The sequence below is a fragment of the Tyto alba genome, unplaced genomic scaffold (assembly GCF_018691265.1).
Source record: "Tyto alba isolate M040663 unplaced genomic scaffold, T.alba_DEE_v4.0 Super-Scaffold_18, whole genome shotgun sequence".
Taxonomy (NCBI): Eukaryota; Metazoa; Chordata; class Aves; order Strigiformes; family Tytonidae; genus Tyto; species Tyto alba.
In genome coordinates, this window is record NW_024881280.1 from 29,081,319 (window position 1) to 29,104,511 (window position 23,193).

At 38.4% G+C, this 23,193-nt stretch overlaps 1 protein-coding gene across 2 annotated transcripts in view; it reads right to left on the reverse strand.

The window, feature by feature from the left end:
- Positions 1-12,484: 12,484 nt before the first annotated feature.
- The window catches only part of GALC (galactosylceramidase), a 38,418-nt gene continuing 27,709 nt past the window's right edge, over positions 12,485-23,193 (reverse strand). For both annotated transcript variants that reach the window (XM_042791162.1, XM_042791163.1), the window contains exons 14-17: positions 22,497-22,677; positions 18,776-18,939; positions 16,996-17,072; positions 12,485-15,212 (exon numbers count right to left, since the gene is read on the reverse strand). In XM_042791162.1, coding sequence (XP_042647096.1) covers positions 15,069-15,212; positions 16,996-17,072; positions 18,776-18,939; positions 22,497-22,677 — 566 coding nt within the window. In that variant the 3' untranslated portion in view covers positions 12,485-15,068. The remainder of the gene's footprint in view (positions 15,213-16,995; positions 17,073-18,775; positions 18,940-22,496; positions 22,678-23,193) is intronic.

The following is a 23,193-nucleotide window of genomic DNA, read 5'->3' on the forward strand; positions in this document are numbered from 1 at the left end:
CTAATAAATACATAAATAATCCAACATTTCTTTGACATTTATTGACTACCCAGGGGCTCATGGAATATGAAAGGCCTCTGGGATTTTAAGTACTGTTGCCTTGCAAAGTTGAAAGGCAAAGGATGGAAGGATGTTTTGTACCTGTATTCTGACATGTGAAGAAAATACAAGAAGCTGAAGGTGGGAGGAGATGAAATAGCTACTGAGCATGTTCTGTAGCCAGAGATAATATGGGTACCAATCTCTCATCCAGAGAGCCTATCAGCTAAAGCCTCATTTGTCAGAGTGAACTGGGATTGGTGTTTAACATTCATACTCCATAAAAGAAACTAGAATTTAGGGTTCAGCACAGTTCAGGATGCCTCCTCATGTCACAGTGCCTTTGTAGAGATTTCTCTCTTGTCCACTCTGTTGGGATACGGATACTGCTAGAATCATTCAGTGCACAACCAGGAAAAAGTTTTTCTCCCCTACTACTTCCTCCCCATCAGACAGTGGTAAACGGGAAACAGATTTTGTCATTATTTAGGTATTTACTCTTTCTACAAGATGCTTCAAAATGTGGTTTATGAAGACATAAAGATGGACAAGAAGGAATGTACTGAGGAGGATTTCATGATGCAAAACCAGCATTATTGGTGATAGCTGGTCCAATGTTGTGAAGATGTCAAAATTTGTGCTGTTTTCTTAAAATGCATTGTAGCCGTAAGCAGCACACTGAATTGCAAAACTATTAATGTAAATAGTTTATATATCTGTGTCTACATATTAGGAAAGAAGCAGAATGTAAAGACAATGGAATAGCTCCAACTCCAATTCAGCTATCATGCTCACAGAGCTTGATTTACTGTTTTTAATAGTGTGTCTTCTCTATGCTGGATCTGTCTTAAGAATCATTAAATTATTAAAATTTGTTGCAAGCTAAGAACATACATATGTTTTTACAGCAACTCGGTTCAAATACCATAACTCATTCAACAGCAATTGTAAAACACCATAAGATGAGGCTGAGTCCATGGTGAACACTCTTGTACCCCTCCAAAATAGAAAACAACCTCAACATTAGGGGAAAAAGACTGTCAAGTTTAATTTTCAGGTTTAAATCAGAGAGAACAAGGGTCTGAATATTTTCATTCGAAATCCAGACCCAGCAACCTGGCTGCCAGGCTGTGTGCTGCCCTGAATTGTGAACTCTTCTTTCCTCTGTCTGAAAAATCCTGGTTTGCTCTGTAATAGTAATATATCCTTTTAAAATCAGCATTAGGAAGGGATGCCTGTATCTACTATAAGCCAGCAAATATGCATAGGACACACTGAAGACAAACTTGAAGTCACTTGTTTTTGTGCTTTTGGTTAAATCCAAGACAAGGAGACATTCCAGATGCATTAGGTGGAATCAAGAAAAGACCATACTGAAAAAGACTCTTCTTTTGAAGTTCTTATTCTGCTCAAGCAACAAATCCAGGAAAGTTATTAGACCTCTTACCTCACTTTTGCACATTTTTTGTGAACATAATGGATGCAGTGTGGCTTCTCAATTTGAATTCTACTAGAGTTAAAACCTAATCTGTATGCAATCAATGGAAGCTCAAAGGAGGAGGTCACTGAAGTTACAATTTCACTGAAAATTACAAATTCCTTTTTCTTATAACCATGACAAAACACATCACTGTCTTGAAACCCTTTCCTCTTCCATTCCAACCACAGGAACAGGTGACAGGTACCCTGTATTATGCTCAGAGAATGCTGCAGCAACAAGATGGCTTTCAAAGTTGCCCATTGGTGGGTCTTTCTCTGATCTTGCAGAAGTAATTTTGAAAACATCACAAGGAACACATTGCTATTCCTTTGCTACCCCATCAGATACTTAAACACCATCATTTATTTGTGAAAAGCTGATTCTGGTCTCCTAATTTTTTCCAGAAATCTGGCTGCTTTGACAGAAGATAGGAAAAAATCAGAACCATGTTGGCATTGTTCTCTTCAAGTGGAATTTTTCCTCAGAATTTTCAAAGATTATTTCTTTCCCATACCAAAGACATCTTTTGCCACAGGATGAAAACTCCATTTCCCATGAGTTATAAAAAGGTCAATAAATAAAATTTGAAAGAGAAGCTTTATCATTGCATTCATCTAAATGAAGTTAAATATTTAGACATACTTTACATAACAGACGAATGCCTCTTAGGTCTTAGACAGAATTCTCTGCCTGAAGCAAGTCTCAGCATCCAAAGCTCAGTTTAAACCATTTTTGTGTGCATAACAACTGATCTTCCATTTCTCAGTTGTTGTGTTGCCATCACCTAACTACAGTCCAAGTTTCAGTATTCCAGTTCTCCATGGTAAAGTCCATTACGTGATTCTGTCTTCCTATAATGCAAGCTATTATTTCCAGAAGGAGAAAAAAAATAAAAGAAAGTTTAAAAGGCAAGAGCTGTAATTCTTATATTTGTTGTCTGAGTTATAATCATACTCTTTCCTTTATGATAGAATTTTTATTAATAGATTTCAAGGTTGGAAAAATGGAATAATGTCACTGGCACAGCATTTTACAGACAAGGAATCTCAGATACAAGAAACTCACGTTAGTGGCAAAAGACCTGACAAAATCTTGACTCCAGGACTGGTGTCGAGACTGGTTAATTATTCAGTAATTCACAAATATCCAAATTTTAGGTACACAAGGGTTTCTTTTCTCCAGTATTAGAACTTTACCAACGGGCTGACAACACTTCTGTGTTTGGCTTATCACTCTACAGGAGTACCAGCAGTGCTAAAAGTCACTAGCAGATTAAGATGTTGTCATTCTGTCCCCTTGGTGTGAAGGTGAAATGCCACCTCCTAAACTTCCTTAATCATCTGAGTAGCCCTCCTGTCTTTTCACCAAGTCAGTCATAAGGACAGACTGCACAAATGAAGCCTACCAGGAACCTTCACGTATCTGATCTGCAGCAGGGTTAAGTACCCACAGCTCCTGCTGAAGGTCACCAAGTTCTGTATCTTCACTTCCTCTGGAGTTAGGTCCATTCCCACACTTAAAACATCTTACAAATAACAGAGGGTTGCTCCTCAGACAGCTATTCCCAGATATCCTGCCTTACTCCTTGGTCTAGAGACTGGTGCAAGCCCTCCATTTAATGTGGCATTTTCCACATTACTGCTCTCAGAAGACTGTTTTCTGCTGAGCGTTATGTATGGCTCTCTGAGGCATCAGATTATAGCTCAGCTCTGTTACTAGAACTCCTTCTTATTAACTTTACTGCTCTGTGCTATGTATTACAGCACGAAGCAGCCCATGTGCCCACCAGAGCTGCAGCACTGGGGCCAAACAAGTGGTTTGTCATTACGGACGGGAAGCCAGAAACAGGAGCTCTTGCCAGCAACTGGCAAGCGCAGATTTACAGCAGTGGCTCGTCCAGGCTCTGCCTTCTCTCTCAGGAGCTAAAGGCTCTATCTTCAGTAAATTCACTCACTAAATAATCCACAAGGAACTTTTCAAAATTACTCGAAACATTGCTAAGAGGATGTGGAGCTGCATCCCTGAGCTGACTACACAAAACACAGTCATGCAGGTATTATCTTGCTGGCCAAGACAAGGCCATATAACTCACCTGCTCCAAAGATATTTGTAAATAACCACTGTCCTCTACAAGCCATACGATAGCTTGGGATCTCTATTCCACTTTGCTGTATATCCTTCTCTTATCCAAGCACATTTTTTGGTAAGTAATTTGACTTCAATGTACTATGGGTGAAAGGGAAAACCTATCAAAGTTTAATGATCACATTTTGGTCCCTCAGCACCTCATGGAAAGGTTTTTTTTCTAATTTTTGCACAGGAAGCTAAAGTTATAGCAAATAAAGGCAAAATGAAAACCTGAGATGTTCCTGAAGATCCTGTTCTGTCAGAGAAAACTAAAAGGAAAAGAGCCATGACCCAGACAGCACTGAGCACCTAAGGACCTGTAAAGATAACTAACAACACTTAGAGGAATTTCGTCATGAAAATAGGCAAGAAGTACACAGACAGTATTAAGGTTATAAATCAATAAGCAAAATTTCTGTAGTTCTTCAAAGATGTTCCCTCTCATTAGACAGGGGCATGACACTCCCACAGAAAACATTACCTTCCTCCTCTGCAGAAAATCATATGAAACACTGGTCATAAGAGCCACTTAAGACAAACAGGCACCAAGTTCCCTGCCTCGTGCCTTCTCCCACAAATGATGTAGCCACTCTTTAAAGAAGCAAGGCTCATGGATGCCTTACATAAAAAGCAGGACTAAAGAAGTACAGTCCCCACTCAGTTTCACACCTCCTCTGGGTATTGCTATAATCTCCATCAAAATCAGAAACATTTCTCACTTTGCTTTCCAGGAGGTAAGGTACAGCGATATGTTTTCATGTCAGGATCTTGTGTCTTCATTTTAATTTTCACAAAGTTCCTTTGCTTCCCAGTCCCTACACACATCTGGGTATGTCCTTTCTGGGGTTATGCAAAGGGCATAGAAAGAAAATGCCTGTGAACACATAACTAAGAACTTTGTTAAGCAAGGTGTTACCAGAAAGACTGAGCTGAGATAGCCCATGTTTATGCCCAGCATTGAGCTGCCTGACATCGGTGGCCTGTGAGGGACAGGGAAGGACATCACCTCAGGAAGTCTGGGCTTAATCCAGAGTGAAAGCAAATAGCTGGCTATTAACCTATAGCACATAAAGCTTTTGAAAACCTGGCATGAGGGAGTGAATTGCTTTCCCGGTAATAACTGCTCATTTAACCCTCCCATATTTCTGATTATGCTATTCTGAGACACTTGATAATGACCAAACCCATTCTCCCTTTTTGCTTTCACACTGTCATCCCCTTTGTTTTTGTAAGTTTCTCAATCACCAGAAAGTCAGACAGTTCCAGTTTCTGACGTGCTGTTTGTGTCCTCCCTTCACACACGTCTCCAGACCTCTGAGCAAATAACTGCCTTGTTCAAGGGTAAGCTGGGTGACAATTCCTCTACCGTTGCAAACATGCTGCTGCTTTCTCACAAAATGCCTCTGTCCCTTGCAGCTGCCCAAGGTATTGATTTGATATTTTTTAAATTAAAGCAGAAGATATGAGCCCCACACCTCAGAAAACCTGAGTGACAGGAAATAACAATCTTGCAGCTGTACGCTGTAAAAAGCTCCTATACGCCTTTCCCATTTGCTGTCACATCCAGTCTGAGGTTTCGTCCTGTGATCATGTCTGTGCACGTGCACAGCTCTCCTGTACAGTCTCAGTAGAGCACATACGGCTGCGTGTGGCAGCACACATGTGCATGCTCATAGGGAGACCTTCCAATATCAGGGTTGTGGCGTGTAAAAGGCTTCTAGGCTATGGGTTGTAGCAGCATAATTATCAGTGAAGAGCAAACTCATTGTGCACTAAAAATAATCACTGCAGATCCTTTCATAGCTTGAACACGTAAGTTAAAGATTACCAAGACTCACACAAAGCCTATGCCACTGGCAGCAATTGGACATTTGGAGCTTTTTCTTGTTTTAATGACTTTGATCCAGACAAACCACTGTAGGTAATAGGTGCTTTACAAAGTATTTAGTTTTTTATAGGTTAATCTGCTTAAAGCAGATGCAAAATTATTAAAAGACGAATTAGTACTCCTTGTAAGGGAAGCCTTGGGTTTTGTGCACAGAAGGCTATCCGTAGTCTCAACCTTATCTTTCTTCTCAAGTAAAGCTGCTTTTATTCCTTGTTTCCATGGATCAGACGGGCTGGCCCCAGACCCAGTAAGACAGCTATATTCTTAGTCATACTTCCACTGCCATCTAGTGTCTCCAGCACAGACTGCAAGGTCCTCTTTACGAACATGTCACAAAAGACAAAAAGTCCTAAGGTTCACGTCAAACCTCAATTTTTCATTCGGAAGCCAATCTTTGTGATACCAGTATAGATTTTTTTTTTTTTTCCGAGTACAGATCAGACTTTCTGTAATGAGGTGGTGGGGGTTTTTTGTAGCCTGAAGCATGAGCTCCCCTTCCTGACTGTCTGGGCTGAGTGGTAGTTTCAAATACCGTGTCAGTCACACTCAGTGAACTGGAATAGCATTACTGTTTATCTGGTTTTGGTTAGGACCAAGTGACTTTTCACAGGGAATTAGGTCTCCAGAGGAAAAGAAGTAGCTATAGTTCAGCAATAATGTGAACAGTGATCATTAGCTTAAGGAATACGACATTGTGAAAAGGAGACTGCAGATGTAACAACTGGACTTGGCTTTGGTTTTCAATCATACAATTAATTTTGCTGGGTACAACTTACATCATTTTTTTCAATGAAAAGAAGAGAGCGAGCCTGGAGACAAGCATTTCTGAAGGCATATTATGGGCTCAGGCTTTTTATAGATGCATTAACACAACTCCTCCTACCTTGTTAAGTCATGATAAGTATGCAGGGACTGATAGAACTCCAAGGAGACACTATGTAAGCTTTACATCACTCCCCTATGTGTTTCTATATTAAACAAGGCTGTTTCCAAACTATCCATCTCCATTCTACTGGTTCCACTAGAAAGGCAGTTCCATGAAGAACAGCATATTGCCTTACCTTCTCCAGAAGATTTCCTTGTGGCCAGTGGCAGCTGTTGGTGATGTGCCTTTGTTTCTGCTCACTGACTCTACCACTTTCGTGTATTTTTTTCCTACTGTGAGACTGTTGGACAGAGAAACCACAGGACACTGATGTATTGCTGGTACACAGAATCGAGGGAGTCCCTTCCAAAACTCTGTGAAAAGACCCATACCCATAGTGTGACTTTCATTAGAGGTAGAGTATCATCATTGTTCTAGGCACTGTAGCTCTCTGACGTGAATAATAAAAAAGGCAGCATGCTCAGTAGCAGATTCAAAAGGAAATTAAGTTACCACTCCCAGTCCTCCACCACCACTAACAGAGCTGACAACTGCTGAGCAGAGGCACATCCACGGTGGCTTGCTCTCAGAGCACTGTCATATTCCCACTCACACTTTCGATAGGAGGTGACACTGAGCTTTTCATCAGTGCTTTTCCCTGCTAATGCTTTTAGTCTTTGTAGGCAGGAAGTTAAAGCAGCAGCTCTATTTCAGGTCTATTAAGCAAGAGTGCTCAGTGCCACTGTATCCCTGTGCTGCATCCATTTTCTAATGAGGAAACTGAAGCATGGAGTGAACCCATGACACCATGTTAGGAATAAATACCATGCTATGACATCCAAGACTTGTTTAAATCTTCACACTGCTTGTATTCATTATGGGTTGCATAGGTACTTTGAACAATAATTGCAGTTTTATATCCTTTGACTGATGCACTCCAAATCTCCATCCACCAACTCACTTAAAGCTCTGGTAAATGTAGAGAATGTAAAGGTTATTAAAAAAAAAAAAAAAAAAAAACACATAAACAAAAACAAGACTGTCCAGGACTGCATACAGTGCTCCATAATAATTTAAAAACATTACAGTATATTTCAAAAAGTCAATACAGCTTCATAGATAAATTCATTATATTCTGCTTTAAGACCACTGTCCCCAGCAGTGACAAACCTAAATAGAGAATCTCCAGATCATCAGAAATGTACAGCATGTAACACACTCTCTCTTTTATCTGCAGTAGAGGGCACTGGTAATATTTACATGGTACTGAGCTCCTTGAAGGATTAAAGAAGTGGGATGCGGTCCACAGTCTTTTGAAACAAGCAGGCACAGGGAGAAAAAGACTTTTCAGTTAGACAATGCAAGATTAAAACCTCACAGGGCAGAAAATAATCATCACCACACTTGTTATCAGCACATTACTTTAGTCGAAGCTAGCAACTTTTTCAGAGAAACTGCCTTTTGAGATGACCCACTATGGATAACTATCCCCAGAAGAAGTCTTCAAAGGCATCTGGGGATGCAGCATGTGCTCATCAGGGAGGTTGCTAAACACAGAATTGCTGTAATCAGGTTTTGCTGTAATAAAAGCAAGCCAGCACCCTTTCTGCATCAGGCTTCTTGAAGAGGGAGAGTCAGATGCGAACATTTTCCTGGTAAAAGGAGAAATAATAAATAGAAACATGGTCGAAAAGGAAAGAAAGAAAATCCTTTGGGCTACTAAAACTCCAATGCCTGATTGTATAAGAAAAGTGATCAAAAACCTGCCTGACTTCTAGGAGGCTGAGTTCTACAAAGCGGGAAGAGAAGGTTGGCACCTACCCTTCTCAATTCACCATGTAACACACAAGAAAAACACTCACCTTTAATCCATAATACCATCATTGAGGATGCTACTCTGGTAGCCACCCTATACTGCGCTGGGGAGTGTGTGGGATGATAAAGGCAGGGAAGAAATAACACAGGTAAGATAACTTGTGGCTTGGCAGCTAAAACACCAGAAGAAAGTTGAGTTGCCTACAGGGTCCTGCTGACGTCTCCTTGAAGAACCTGATTCATATGAATTCTATTTGTTACAAAAATCAGCTTCCAGAGAAAGCTTATTCAATTAACTGCAGATTATGTGGCAAAATCCAGTGAAGTGACAATATTCAGATTCAGCACAAGAAAATAAATTAATTAGCTATAATACAGAGCTAAAAAGATTGAATTGTACAGAAAATCAAGATTATTGCATTTTTACCTGGCTAAGTATTTGAGTGGGAAGGGCAACAGATGCCTGTGAGTTTTCACCCTTTAAAAAGTGCAAACAGGAAAGAAGAATGAAACCAAGGGATGTAAAGAATATATATTTGGGGAGGGTGCTATTTTTTTGTTGTAGATATCTAGAACCATCATCAAGAAAAGATTATTTACATCTTTCTCATTACAGCATTTGAAATGAGTCTCCCACATGGATTCAGTAACACCATAACAGAAACTCCCATTGGCCTGGGAAATGAGTTTTCATAGTTGATGTATCTATATGAAAGCATTTATCTAATCAAAGCATTTTGTCTCTCAAGGTAGAACCTCGGGTGTTTCATGAAGGACTCAAGCCACCCCACAAGTAAATATTAGAGCACAATAAATATTAGACATTCTGCAATATCAACCTCGCTTTTATCATTAATTGGGAAGAAAAGCTGAACAATCTCCCTCTACCCCTTACACAGATCATAAACAAAAGTAATGGTGCTGTTTGTTTTAAAATCAACAGCAGAAGAGCCACCTACAAAAGAGAAGTGGAAGCTCTCCCACCATTTTGTCTCAGCACGCAACTAAGGCAGGCCCTAAAAATGTACAACAGGAAAAAATGCTTACTTGGCAAGGAGACGGGATGAATGATCAACAGGGTGTTCTCAGCCTCCTTCTTCCGGTACAGACTTGTCCTGCTGCATTGATCAAGTTTCCTATAACACTGGCAAAACCTTTTTTTTTTTTTTTTTTTTTTAGGATAAAGTAACAGCTGAGCAGCAAGAAAAAAAAAAATGAAGTTGAACCATTGAACAGCAATCTTAGACTGTGTAAGAAATAGGCAGCTTATGCCAAGGACACTGTGCATCCCAATGCAGCTTTACAGATCTCTGCACCAAGGCATTAGCACGCACCTGGGCTAAGCACAAAACCTGTCTGATCTCTCACCAGCAAACACTACCATTTGTTGCTCCCACTACAAGAGCAATCACATCAGAATGGAATATAGACATCCTTAATAAGATTTGCTGTTTGTCATTGCCATTTGTTCTTTCAAATGACTCAGTTAACACTGTGTGATTAAACTAAGAGGCTTACAGAGCCGCTCCTGTGCGATCTCAGATTGACTGACATACATGAAGCTTCCTAAAACCTTGGAAGGAGGCTGGTACAAAGAAACATTTTCCCTTTTCTTACGGATCTGGGGTTATGATAGCAGAGAATCAGCCTCCTGCAACCAGGAGCAGGACTGATTCACACATCACAGGTATGCCTTCCAGCCACAGTGTCATGTTTTCTAACCTTTTTTAATCCTAGTGTTCTTGGAAAATGGCAGTGCCTATAATTAGCTAAACATTTGCTTTTTAGCAACAATGAAGTCTTGTATTCTCTACAGGCATTTTAATTAAATTATTTTTCATGGAAAACAGCAAGGAAGATGACTGCATTTCCCAGACGGAACTGAACAAAGGAAGTCAAGCTAAACCTGGACTGTTTTTTGCTTTTCCCCTATTTGCGTATACATGTGCAGCATTTGTTTTGGAGTTGTTTTGTTGTTGTTGTGTTTGTTTGGTTTTTTTTTTGGTTGGTTGGTTGGTATTTTTTAATAGTAATTTTGATGTTATCTTCTCTTAGATCATCACAGGGTCCCAGACCACTGCTGTGCAACATTAGCCTAGAGTACTGTTTTCCCTTGCAAATCCTCAAGTTAGTACTGTACTGAGCCACCCTCTACTACAGTTCTGTGTTCTGAAATGCATCCATGAGCACAGTAAAACCAAAATTACTGTTTTCCTGCTCTAAGTGAAGCTTTAACTCTCAGTCAGGTACACTTGATACCAACAGAAAAGACATTTAAAAAACAGACAAGACACTAACAAGTACTTTTAGGTTACTTTCATCTCCACTTTCCAGAGATAAGTCTAGACTTAGCCTGAGGTATACAAAAGTAAAGGACAAGTTTAACACACTAGTTGCAAAGTTATTAGAAGCCGCCTGACAAAACTGATGTTTGGGTTTTATATCTGTTTCTAACCTTATCCAAATATAATACCTGGAGGGGAAAAACACTGCTTCACAGTAGTTTGTCTTAGCCACAAAGGAAACCACACAAGTATCTTAGCTCACAGTGAAAGCTTGGCAACACTGCTGCAACACACATTTTCCTCTGCTTAGTTGCTAGTAGGCATTTTGGGGTTTTTTAAAACACAAGTTCTAGCAACACCGCCGTTATTGTTCTAGTCACACTTGAGCATAAATGGAAGTAGCGAAACTAGTGGCAAGAGGGACCTGCTCACGTTAACTTTTCATGCATTACCAGTGTGTGCAGGATGATTGCTAAGGTTCCAGCCACACACAAAAAGCATTTAACCTTTACCTAACATATCTGTGTTAAGAAAATGGATAATAATTTGCATTTTATTTCTCTGTTTCAGCAAACCCTGACATTAATTGGCATATTTCTTTTCATCAAGTATCAAAGTATGATATGCTCAAAACCTTAAAATAGCTACCTGATGATTCTGCTACAAGCCTAGCAAGTCTTTTAAAATTGGGGGTTTTTTACAACCTCCTTCCTCCCTTCCAGTATGTTCTGGACTTGGAAGAATGTAGTACTTACAAGGGGGTTAAAAAAAAAAAAAAAAAACACACACAAAAAAAAAACCCCACACAAATGAAAAACCCCACAGCAACAAAAATCCAAAATATCAACGCGAGGATAATAAGATCTCCAAGCAATGTCCCTCTTTAGCCATGCTGCTGAAATCATCAGAGACAGCAATAATTATGGTGGCTATTTCCATTATATGCACAACCCTCTATAAAATGAAGTCTGAATAGAAACATCGGGTAAGACAATGAAAAAATGTTAAGTGAAAACAACCAACCTGCTGCTACCATGAATAAAACTGATTCAATAAGGAAAGATCAAACCACTACCACTCCAAATCAAATCCTGAACTAGAAATTTATTTTTGATACAGTGAAACCAGGAGGCGGCTGCAAAAGGAACTATCTTCAGTAGCCTAAAGCAACAGAATCTCCTGTAATTTTATAGCAAAGGAGTCCTGGTGTCCTGCAGGAATTTGAAAATCCCAAGAACTGCTCACTGTGTCTAACCTCAAAGATATGGTGGCAGAAAAAGGACAGAATTGATTTTGATGCAGTGTTTGTGTAGGTGGTAGCACATACCTGGCTACTGGAAGACAGTATTTCCAGGGTAATTTGTATCTACTGGCATGAAGGCCTGGAAAACATGACTATCTCTATGGAATTTCTCCCATCTTTTTAAAGTTGAACCCTTAAGTTTGGGGGAGAAAAAAAAACAAACAAACAACAAACACAACAACAACAAAAAAAAAAAAAAAAAAAGAAAAAAGATGTTTGAAGCTAGATTCAAAATGATATTCAAAGAAGCCTCATTTAAACTTCAAAAGTACATCCATACAGCACTGTTTCCCTACCTTGAAACAGACTTTCAGCTAAATCTCACAAGACCTTAGTACTCAGCAGTTTTGCGTGACTGGCCCTCCAATTTAATTCCTTTAACTAAATGTAAAAAAAAAAAAAAGAAAAAAAAGAAAAAACCCCACACAACAGAAAGAGGCAAAATATATATCAAGCGCTATAAAAAAAAAAATCATTTTATCAACAGCACAAGTCCTAATGCATATAGATTTTTAGATATTTATTAATGAGCACTGTTTGGCTATTCAGTGTCAGAAGAATTCTTCCAACCCAATTAAGCTAATGCCAAGCATATTTATCAGGAATCACAATGGAAAAAAACATCAGCTTTCCTACTGAAGAAAACCAAGACCCTTTCACAGAAGCATTCTGCACGAATAAAGGGGTTTTAATTGTTTTATTTGTCCATTTGGAATGATTAGTATTTATAATCGACAACATAAATCCACCCCTCAGCGAAAGATCTGACAGCTTGTTATTGCCAAACATATTACAGCCTGCTGAAGGGTGAATAATTACAGACATATAAAGATGAATAACGTTATATCACCATTAAATCACTTTGTTCGTTAGAGTTTAATCTTCTAACATTATAAATTAAGATTAGAAAAAAAAAAAAAAAAATCAACACTTCCAGTGATAAAATACATTGTTTTTAGTACACAATGTAACAGTACAGTTTATTACATTAGTGCATTAAAAGGTAAAAAAATGGGACAGGTCCTTTGGAATAACTGCATCACTGCTGCTCTCTCTTACACAAACACTGCTTGCAGCCACACAAGCTACCAGGAAATTTCCAAGAAGCATCCTACTAGGAAAATCCATCACAGCTAAGATAAGTTTATTCTGAGAACTACTTCTCCTATACCCATATTACTTGAATATGAGGACCTAAGGACCTAAAATTAGATTCCTTCACATCTGGAGTTACCAGTGACATCCCTTCTGAAATCAAGGAAGTAATGAACAGATTTGCATCCATACTTCAACCATCAAATGAAACTGAAGTGGAAAAATGGCTTTCATTTTTCACCAAGTTAAATAAATAGTTACTTAATATTCGAAAGCCTTCTACAAGGGTTTTAAAGTTTAGCAGTTTGGACTATTTTTCAAGGTTACTAGCATGTATGAAACTTGCACATATGAATGATTCATAAGCAATCAATAGCAGTATCAGTATAATAGCTAAAAGATAAGAAATTTTTACTTTTTGGAGATGGAATTTTGAAATTTCTTCTCTAAAAGCTAATTTGGAAGATAACCTTTATAAAAACTTTCCAGTAATGATTCGTAGTACATTAACCCTATATTAGATGACAACTTCAAAGACTGAAGGTAACACTGGAATCATCCTTCAAAATAAAGTGGATCAGAATAACCTGTATAAATTGAAAGATACTGCAAATCTGTTTCTCAAGATATTGCCTGCTACAGATAGCCTCATGCAGCTATTAGTGCCCTATTAAGTCTGTGGAACTACTTGCTTATCAGTGAAATAGGATGTAAATATGAAAAGTAGACGGACACGAGAGGCATGTTTCGTTATGGCAAGAGACATCATCTTAATTCAAATTGACCAAGAGAAAACAAGAATAATTCAGAAGCCAATTAATTTGGAATGCGTGTGATGGAAATCCCATTCAGTACCTCATTATATTCTCAATTTTTTTTTTTTTTTTCAGTAGCATGGCAACATGGAAAAAAAAAATAAAAATGAAGGAACAGTGAAACAGAACCCCTGCTTTCCCAAGGATCTGAAATTCCCTCTGAGCTTTTCTCTGTGAAAAGTTTTAAAACAGACACTACTGTGTCAATACCACTGCCTGGCACACTAAACAATTCTGTCTGCATCCACCTGCTGTCACTTACCTTATGAAGAGGTTGCAAGCTCTTAAGGGCAAAGACTTTTGGGTTTTTGTTTTTTTGGGGGGTTTTTTTATTTGTTTGGTTTTTTTTTTTATTATTATTTTATACCAGTATGTGATAGTATCCATATCTATTCTGTGCTACAGTAATATAATAAGCCAAATAACATTGTTATGCTTTAAGTATTTTCTGCTCTAAACTTTAGATCCATCAAAAGTGAGAGATGGTTGCCCAAGTTTCTAGAAGCAAAAGACTTTTTTCTACGTGACCTGACACAAAAGTAAGCACTCTGCTTGCCAGCATCCATGATGCAAAGTTTTCATTCTTTGCATCATGCAAAAAAACCCACAAGGCTACCAGTAGTGACAAGTTATGGTATCTTTTCATCCATTTTAACCCTTTCATTGGATAGAGGAGGTAGTTTAGAAGTAAGGCACATCCTGCACTGCCTGATCAGCCATAAGTCACATTTCCATCCCACTGAAAATGTGATCTATTTTAGGGCTGGCAATGAAAGTTGGAACAAGTCATCAGGAAGAAGTAATCAAATGCTCTTGGATTATTGCAATCTCTAGACTCAGACTGTAACAGAAAAACAGACAAAACATCTTTTTTTAACTACAGAAAAACTAGGTACTTCATCCAAGTGAAATTTGAGAATGACAGACCTACAAAAGCATGGGGCCACTGGCTCATAAGGCTTACTGGCATTTCATTCTTTCAGAGTGAAAGGAATGGACACAATCATGTAAGTGTTAAAAATGCAGCTTGAGATGCCTCTGTCTTCTGTTAACTTCTGAAGTTATCTTAAAAGTGAGCTGGGAAGTTAAGATATTATTAAGAGATTTAAATTCATGATTTTGTTTTCATAATTACCTTGAACTAAAATTTACCCACAAAAATCCCATGGAACGAGGGGATAAAGTTACAGTCAAGTTGATACCTACTAAAGTAAACCTTTAACAAATAATAAGGACAGAATTCAGGTTCCTTGCCAGCAAATCAACCTCAGCATAGCATCAAGTTGTCCTCAAAGTTTGAACTGGCTCTTATTCAAAGTAATATGAGAACTGGGTACTCCAAACGCCGAAGCCACCTCAGCTAGCTTCAACATGAAAGTTGTCAAACTGTGCAAACTCAAACGAATGAGTTCCAATTGCAGCCCAGCCATTACTTGGTTTAGAAATGGTGACATTCTCCCAGAGTGGATAACCATTTAGCAGTCCTGACGTAGAAGTGCCCTGTCAAATAAATGAAAAAGTTAGCTTTGTAAAATCCAGTGATTGTGATGACACTGAGCCTATTCACATGGGAAAAGAGACAAGATAGATGTCAAGCAGAAAGATGTCAAGTCAACTTTCAACTGTATTTCACACATTTTCATGCAGATGTGCTTCTGAATATTGCACAGAATCCTTCAGTGCCTATCAGCTCTGTGAAACAGACCTAATGACTTTACAATGAATATATAAAAGGCTCATCGTCCCCTAACTCACAGCTTTGCGAACAGTGTAGAATCTGAAAGGTAAGCTGGTTTTCCTCTTCCACTTGGGCCAGGCTCCCTCAAACAGAACAACTGTCTTAAGGGGATATGATACACCTGTCACTGATTCTGCAGAATTACAAAAAAGTCAAAAGGAAAGAGATGTATTTTAGTCATTAAGCTGAGAGGAAGAGGGGACAGCAGAACTTTCAAATATCATGTTGCCATTAAAATGATAAAGTTTCAGGAAAAGTTAAAATTTGTCTTGCTAGTGTTCCAACTAAACTGTATTTAGAAAAACCAACACTTCAGTTTACTTGTATTTCTTAATCTGAAAGACAGTTCCAGACACAGGTAAAAGCAAAGAATGCTTTTCAAGGAGTCACCATGTTAATTCTTTAAGGAGGGCTTTGCAGTTCTCTCATTACATCAAGGACATATTTGGTACAAAATACTTTAACAGCATAGATGGAAATTTGTAACATCATCATTTTAAAATTACCACTGTTTTGTATTTTAAATTATTTATGTTCATCTTCAACACCACATTCACGTTAGCAAGTGTCTTGGCCCATTCTACAGACGGCAATCCCTGTCACATGTGGATGTACAAAAGCCAAAACTAAACTACATCCATTCCAGTGAATGCCTCGGGTACAAGCATCCCTTTTTCACACTGGGAAACAAGCACAAAAGACAAAAAACAGCTTCTAATCCTCACTGACATTTCAGGATGACAGAAAGACTTAGCGCGTAATTTTAAAAGGAAGTTTGCTTCAGTAGAAGATCCTGCCAGCTAGGATTCAAGCTTCCCCACATTTCAGGCTATATTACAGTTGCAAAGGTTATGTTATGCAAAGCGAAGAGGCATTCAATAGAGGGACTTAAAGCCTTTTAGCTACTTGCACCCATGTCACACCTATCTAAGTGTACAGGTATATTTAAAGTAGAGCTTGGGACTACTTTCCTCACCAAGTGGCTATGGCCAAAAGGAATGGAGTAGAGGGGAAGGGAAAAACGTAGACAGACTTCTCATTAACTGTGGCCCATTTTTACAGAAACATTACATCAGTGCTCTGTCAGTATAGGAAAGAAGGATGATGGCTCATCTGAGTTCCCTAGTCCTTAACTAGCTCCACATGCAGGCCCTTTGCATGTAAAGGGAACTGGTGGGAGACAGATTTGTAAAACAGGCTAGTTAGCAGTTTACTGACAATCTTCAGAACAGGGAGTCAGGTCATGATCTTTTCATCAGACTAATCAAAAGATTTACCCCTCTAGCCCTCCTATCTCCAGATTTCAAATCATCCTTCCAGTTATTTTCTATGTTCTCTCCCAGTTTCTCAAGATCTTTTAAAAATACAAACAGCAGAACTTGGTGCGGTATTTTAATATTGGGTTAAAATAACGGAGATATTATTTAAGTTTCAGACAGGGCAAACTAATCCAAGTAGACAATAGTATAGCATAGTTTTGTCTAAACCATTTAGGACTGGAAGTGTCATAACTGGTCTTCTCGCTTTTTTTGCCTGTGCCCTTACCTGAATGTTGAGAGTAAGTGTGTGCCATGCGTTATCCCGGACACCAGAAAGTCCTTTCATTAATATTTCTTCTCCAGCTGCAAAACATGCTTGAGGTTAGTAAAGTGTTACTTCATCCCTTTGCTGAGACTGATAGATAAATACCAAGCCAGCAAAGGGAAACTAAAACCTATTTTTCAGAAGTGTTCAAGACTGTCATCTTACCAATTTCAACTGCAGCACGGAAGGCTTAACACACAAACCTGGACTCTACATTATCCATGCATTCTCCTGTTTTCCCAAGACTGTTTTTCCACTGCAAGTTCCAATGCTCTTAGGAATTTGGACTGAGATAAGGATTCCCTCTATTGAGTGTATGGGTTTATGAAGCGTGACAGTAGCTATTGTTCTGTTTGTTTTATAGATCTCCTTGTTTATGTATTGGAACATTAAGCCAGAGGGTCTGAATTGCTACATCATCATGTTGCTTAGTTCTAGTCAAAATTCACAATAAGAAAAAATTGGGTGTGACTGACACCTGCATGGAAGATCTGAAAAAAAAATTAAGTTCTGAAAGTACAATCTTCAATTACTCAGTAGACTGTTTTAGCTGCAAGTTAATTTAACATTCAGCCTCCCTTCTAGAAAAATATAGAGATCACTGAAAATAGCTGTATAGAAAAAAATTATCATATTTTGTAACAGTCTGAAATAATGAGATGGTTATTCAAAATCCTCTCATTTCATCTAGGAAAAATTATTTTTGACAGCCTGAGAACCTAATTGGGTAATGCTGTCATGTCTTATTAAACATAAGTACTGGAGTCAATCCTAAACATGGGTATGTTTTTACATACAGCTGAAACTTAAGTTGATGTGCAGTTAGACATTGCAAAGTTTCCCTAGGGAACAGCAGTATGTTAAGAGAAGATACTGTAAAGCCTTCTCTGTGCTACCCATCCATGGTAAAAAATAAAATAAAAAAAAAAAAAAAAAATTAGGTGAAATGAGGAACTACAGCTACCAAATAGAAGAGACTATTTTTAAGTCCAGGAGAGTGTAAAATGGGTCATTCCAGGCTGTCTTCACATCAGATACACTGTAGATGTTGAAGTTTGACTCATCAGAAACTACTGGAAATTTTAATTTACACTCATGAAGTGATAGGAAATGCATTTAAACAACTAAATCTGCCACTATTTCTAAACAAATTAAAAAGAGCTTTTCGCTATTGATGAAGTATTATGACATAGACTCTTTTATGTGCCTGTCAAGTGCTCTATAAATGAACACATATGAACGTTAGCATCACAATTAGAATATGCCCTCACTCCACTGAGCTAGACTAACAGTAAAATGCATAATTTGTGGAAACAGTAGACCACTCATCATTATCACCTAAGCTAGATGTATGTACATGGACTTGCACCACTCTACAAGATGGGCCACTGCATTTCAAGCACGATTTTCTTTTTAGATGTAGTATAAGAACACAGATCAAACCTTTCTGTAATTAACATTGTATCAGAGTATTTATGAAAAGAAAATTAATTTACATTTGCAAAACAGGTTTTTATCAGAAGAAAAAACAAAAATCCAGAAAGCTGAGAGAGAAGTGGACGAGCTAGTAGCCTTCAGATGCTCTCTTCACATACCAGATGTGGCCATCATTAGAGCACAATGGGTTAAATTCATAGTGATGACAACCAAGTTACAAAATCTGCATGTCAGTCATTCTTATCAAGGCTATCAAAATTACATGTCCATATGTCAGCACCCACTTTAGCAAAGAGCTGCTTACCTAGGTCACCAGTGACTCTGTAGGTGCCATCTGCAAAAACCCAGAAGAAAACTCCTTTGGTACGTCGAACATATATTCCACCATTGTCGACTCTTCCTGCAATAAACACGCCCCCATCACGTTGTTTTTCTATGTAGATGTCACAAGTGATTGTCATGTTTACCCTGTAAAAGTACAGTATTTTAAGAAGCAAGGAATTGATTTTTTTGAGCAGGCAGTAGGTAGAAGAATATTTCCTATGTAGTACAGCAACCTTTTTGAGGAAAGACTTCTCAATTCTAACTGTGACCTACATATGTGAGATGCACAGGACTTGTCTAGACTGGTTGTTTCCCACACGTGTGTCCATAGATTTTCTTACAAAGAGCAATTCTTCTCAGAAACCCACAACAAGATGAAGTGTATTGTCAGCAACTTCAAAATCAAATCAAATCTAAGATTCAAGGTCATAGCACCACATCTCCTAAATTTCATCTTTGTTGTGGTCAGTGGCTCAATGTCCAAGTGGAAAGCAGTGACATGTGGTGTTCCTCAGGGGTCGGTGTTGGAACCAGTGCTTTTTAACATGGCAACACGGCCAGTGGGACTGAGGGCACCCTCAGCAAGTTCACCAGTGACACCCAGCCGTGTGATGCGGTCGACACGCTGGAGGGCAGGGATGCCACCCAGAGGGACCTGGACGGGCTGGAGAGGTGGGCCTGGGCAAACCTCATGAAGTTCAACAAGGCCAAGTTAAAGCACACGGGTGAGGGCAATACCAAGCACAAATACAGGCTGACTGATGAGCGGATTGAGAGCAGCCCTGAGGAGGACTTGAGGGTATTAAGGGATGAAAAAAATGAATATGAGCCAGTGATGTGCACTCGCAGCCCAGAAAGCCAACTGTATCCTGGGCTGCATCAAAGGAAGTGTGACCAGCAGGTCAAGGGAGGGGTTTCTCCCCCTGTACTCCACTCTCTTGAGACCCCACCTGGAGTCCTGTGTCCAGCTCTGGGGCCCCCAACATAACAAGGGTATGGACCTGCTCGAGCAGGTCCAGGGGAGGGCCACAAAGATGATCAGAGGGCTAGAGCACATTTCTTATAAGGACAGGCTGAGAGAACTGGGGTTGTTCAGCCTGGAGAAGAGAAGTCTCCAGGGAGACCTTATAGCAACCTTCTAGTACTTAAAGGGGGCTACAGGAAAGAAGGGGAGGGACTGAAAGAGGATAGACTTGGATTAGATGGAAGGAAGAAGTTTTTTACTGTGAAAGTGGTGAGACAGTGGCACAGGTTGCCCAGAGAATTTATGGATGCCACCTCCCTGGAAGCGTTCAAGGCCAGGCTGCACAGGGCTTTGAGCAACCTGATCTAGTGGAATCATTCTATGATTTTTCTAAGATTTTTAATACCAGACAAGTCTTAAGTAATCCAGACCTCTCACCCAAAAGCCAAAACAAACTTTTTAAAACAAAACATTCAAATAAGTTGAAATTATTTGATTTTCCTGAGGTGATACTTCAGCTCAACAGTAAAGCACCATGTTATACATATAATGACAGCTGTAGAGGAGAACAAAGCAAAGGAATACCAGAACAGTCAATGGCACCTAGGAAATTTATACAACTTCCTCCACCCCAAAGTTGCATTACAAGCCTCTTAATAATAAAAATTAAAGGCATTCTTTACCTCTATTAATGTACATTCAAATAAAAAAAATCTACAAGCCATGTCTGAAAGAACTTGCAATATGTATACAGCCACAAGGTCGCATATTTAGGAAGTTTCTAATTATAATTACTTACAGAGCATGAAAAGACTCTCTGTGACATCAGCTCAGCTGATAACTAAATAGTAAAGAATATTTTATCAACTCTTCTCTCCACCTCTTTCATAATAATAACGACCTGAGATTTCATTCTAATGTAATGCTATCAGAAGTATCAGATTCTTGGATACATATTCATGACACAAACAAGATTTCTTTCTTGTTTCCCTGGGTATTAAAACTAGTGACCCCCACACCTTGCTTAAGCCATTATAAAAGTGATAAGAAGCAATGCAGAATGAGTTAAACAGTAATATTTTCAGTATACAGTTAGGCTCAATAAAACCATCAGAACAAAACACTAACAAATTCAGGAGTAGAAACAAAAAGATTTCACAAGCACAAGATTAAAATCCAAACTAAAATCAACTAAGTAAACCTGAAGTTTAATCATAATAAATTGTCATTGATGACTGAAGTAAAATATCATTCCACAGAGAAATTCGGTACAAGATTGATTCAGTATTTCAACAGCATGCACTAATGGTTGAAAACATCTTCCTAGGACAAGATGAGCCTTAAACTGAGGATGAATCAAACAAATCAGAGGGCCTGAAATCGAGGATTATCATTACAAAAAGATACAGATCAGTAACCTGAATTATCAGCTGAATATTCAAGAAGCAAGGTTGGTTCTGAAAACAAGATAAAAATTGAAAAAGAAAGGGAATCAAAATTAAATAATAGGAAGCTTTTAGGAATCTCAGTATTGTAATTTAAGAATCTTGTGTAGCTCTTATAGGGATCACTGAATATGATCTACTCAATAAAAGAAAGTTGATTACAGGGGGAATACAAGACTTTGCTTAACAGGGGGCTGCAGAAGAAGAAAGAAGGTAACGGAAGAACAATCTCCAGCCACAAGATGGTGATATTATTCCAGGCTTCAGAGCAAAGTGATTCAATCACTTGTCCAGGCCAGAAATTAGAAGCATGAAGCACATTCTGAAAAAGAACTTGGAGGATCGATGATCCAAATAGTGAAAAAAACCTGACAGAATAACTATTTTAAAGAGAACATCAAAAGAATTTAAACTAGACTTCTAAATATAAGAAAAAGTTTTAAGCATATAGTTTATTAATACTTACTACTACTAAACCAATTAATTAATAGGCTCTTTCCCAAATAGTTCTTAATTTTAAATAAGCATTATGCTAAAATATGCTGCTTGATCCCAAATTACCATCATTATATCTCCCAGAAGAATTTCAGTCATAACCATACTCTTATCAAATCAGTAAATCTCAGTTACGTTTACCCAGAAATTAAACTGTTTTAAGTAACAGTTGAATAAAATCCACACAATTCTAGGAACTGCTCAGTAGATGGCAGTCTGCAGCAAATATAACTGAATTAACTCCCAGCCTATTTCATTGATATGAGATTGATCAAATAGCTAACAATCAAGCAAGACAACTCAAAACTAAGTAATTTAAACAGAATGAATTTTTTTTGTCCCATTTAAAAACATACTGAAACCTCAGTGCACAATCTGAATTGGGATTTTGACTTAGTCTTTCTAGTATGCCAACCCAGATCCATTATCTTGAAAAAACAGAAAATATGCACAGCACAAATATGCCCATCAGCACATTAGGAAAAAAAATTTCCAAGGGAGCGCAGCAGTGGGCTAAGCTCCCAAGAAGCTGTGGTAGACTCTCCATCCTTGGATGTTTTTAAAACTCATATAGACAAAGGCATGGTTGACCTCTTACAGTTGCCATTAGCCCTAAACAGGTCTCAATTACTTTTAAAAGTCCCTTTAAGTCATCATTTCTACATGTCTACAGAGAGTCTGAATGTAAAAGTTCTCTGTCCAAGAGAAATGAGGCTTGAGACAGATTAACTGATCATAACTCACACTGGTAAGGAGGAAATTTCCCCAGATATCACTAGAAAATAGTATTTACATACCACTGAAAATTTCCTATGATACTGATGGTCTGGTCTGCATCAGAAGCCCAAGTGATGGGTCGTTGAACCACCACCTGGCGGAGTGTGAACACATGATCTCCGGGGTCAGAAACATTTATGAAGTACTCAAATACACCTGTTTGATCTGCAAAATTTGGGGCTTCACTGAAAGGTGGATCACCTGTTCAGAAAATAAAATCCGTATCAACATCAAACATTATTTTTCTTCTGTGTACTTTTGTTTTCAGAGACTTCTCCTGACAATATTCTTCACAATTTTGTCTTACTCTATCAAAGCACAGTCTCCAAAACGGAAGTTTTGAGAGTTGAAAGGTGAGTTTATTTTTGGTTTTGTTTTTAAGGAGACTCCAGATTTTTCAAACACATGAACAAAGTAAAACTACCTTCTCCCTTATCTTCCTTCCAAAAACTAGTTCACTATAGTTATGAGGTATATCACTGGCATCAAGAATTTTAAAACTGTTAGTGACCACCCAGTTAAAACATAGAATTCAATACATCTCATTGCAAGTGAAGTATACAGCTGTAAGTTGTTGGAGAAGCAGGTATAAACAAACAAAAACAAAGCACATATTCAAACTACTTCATGTCACTTATATTAGAAGACTCATAATTGTTATTGCCTTTCTACATTAAGACTCTGTGTGCGAATCAAGTTTTTGGATAAGAGAATTCT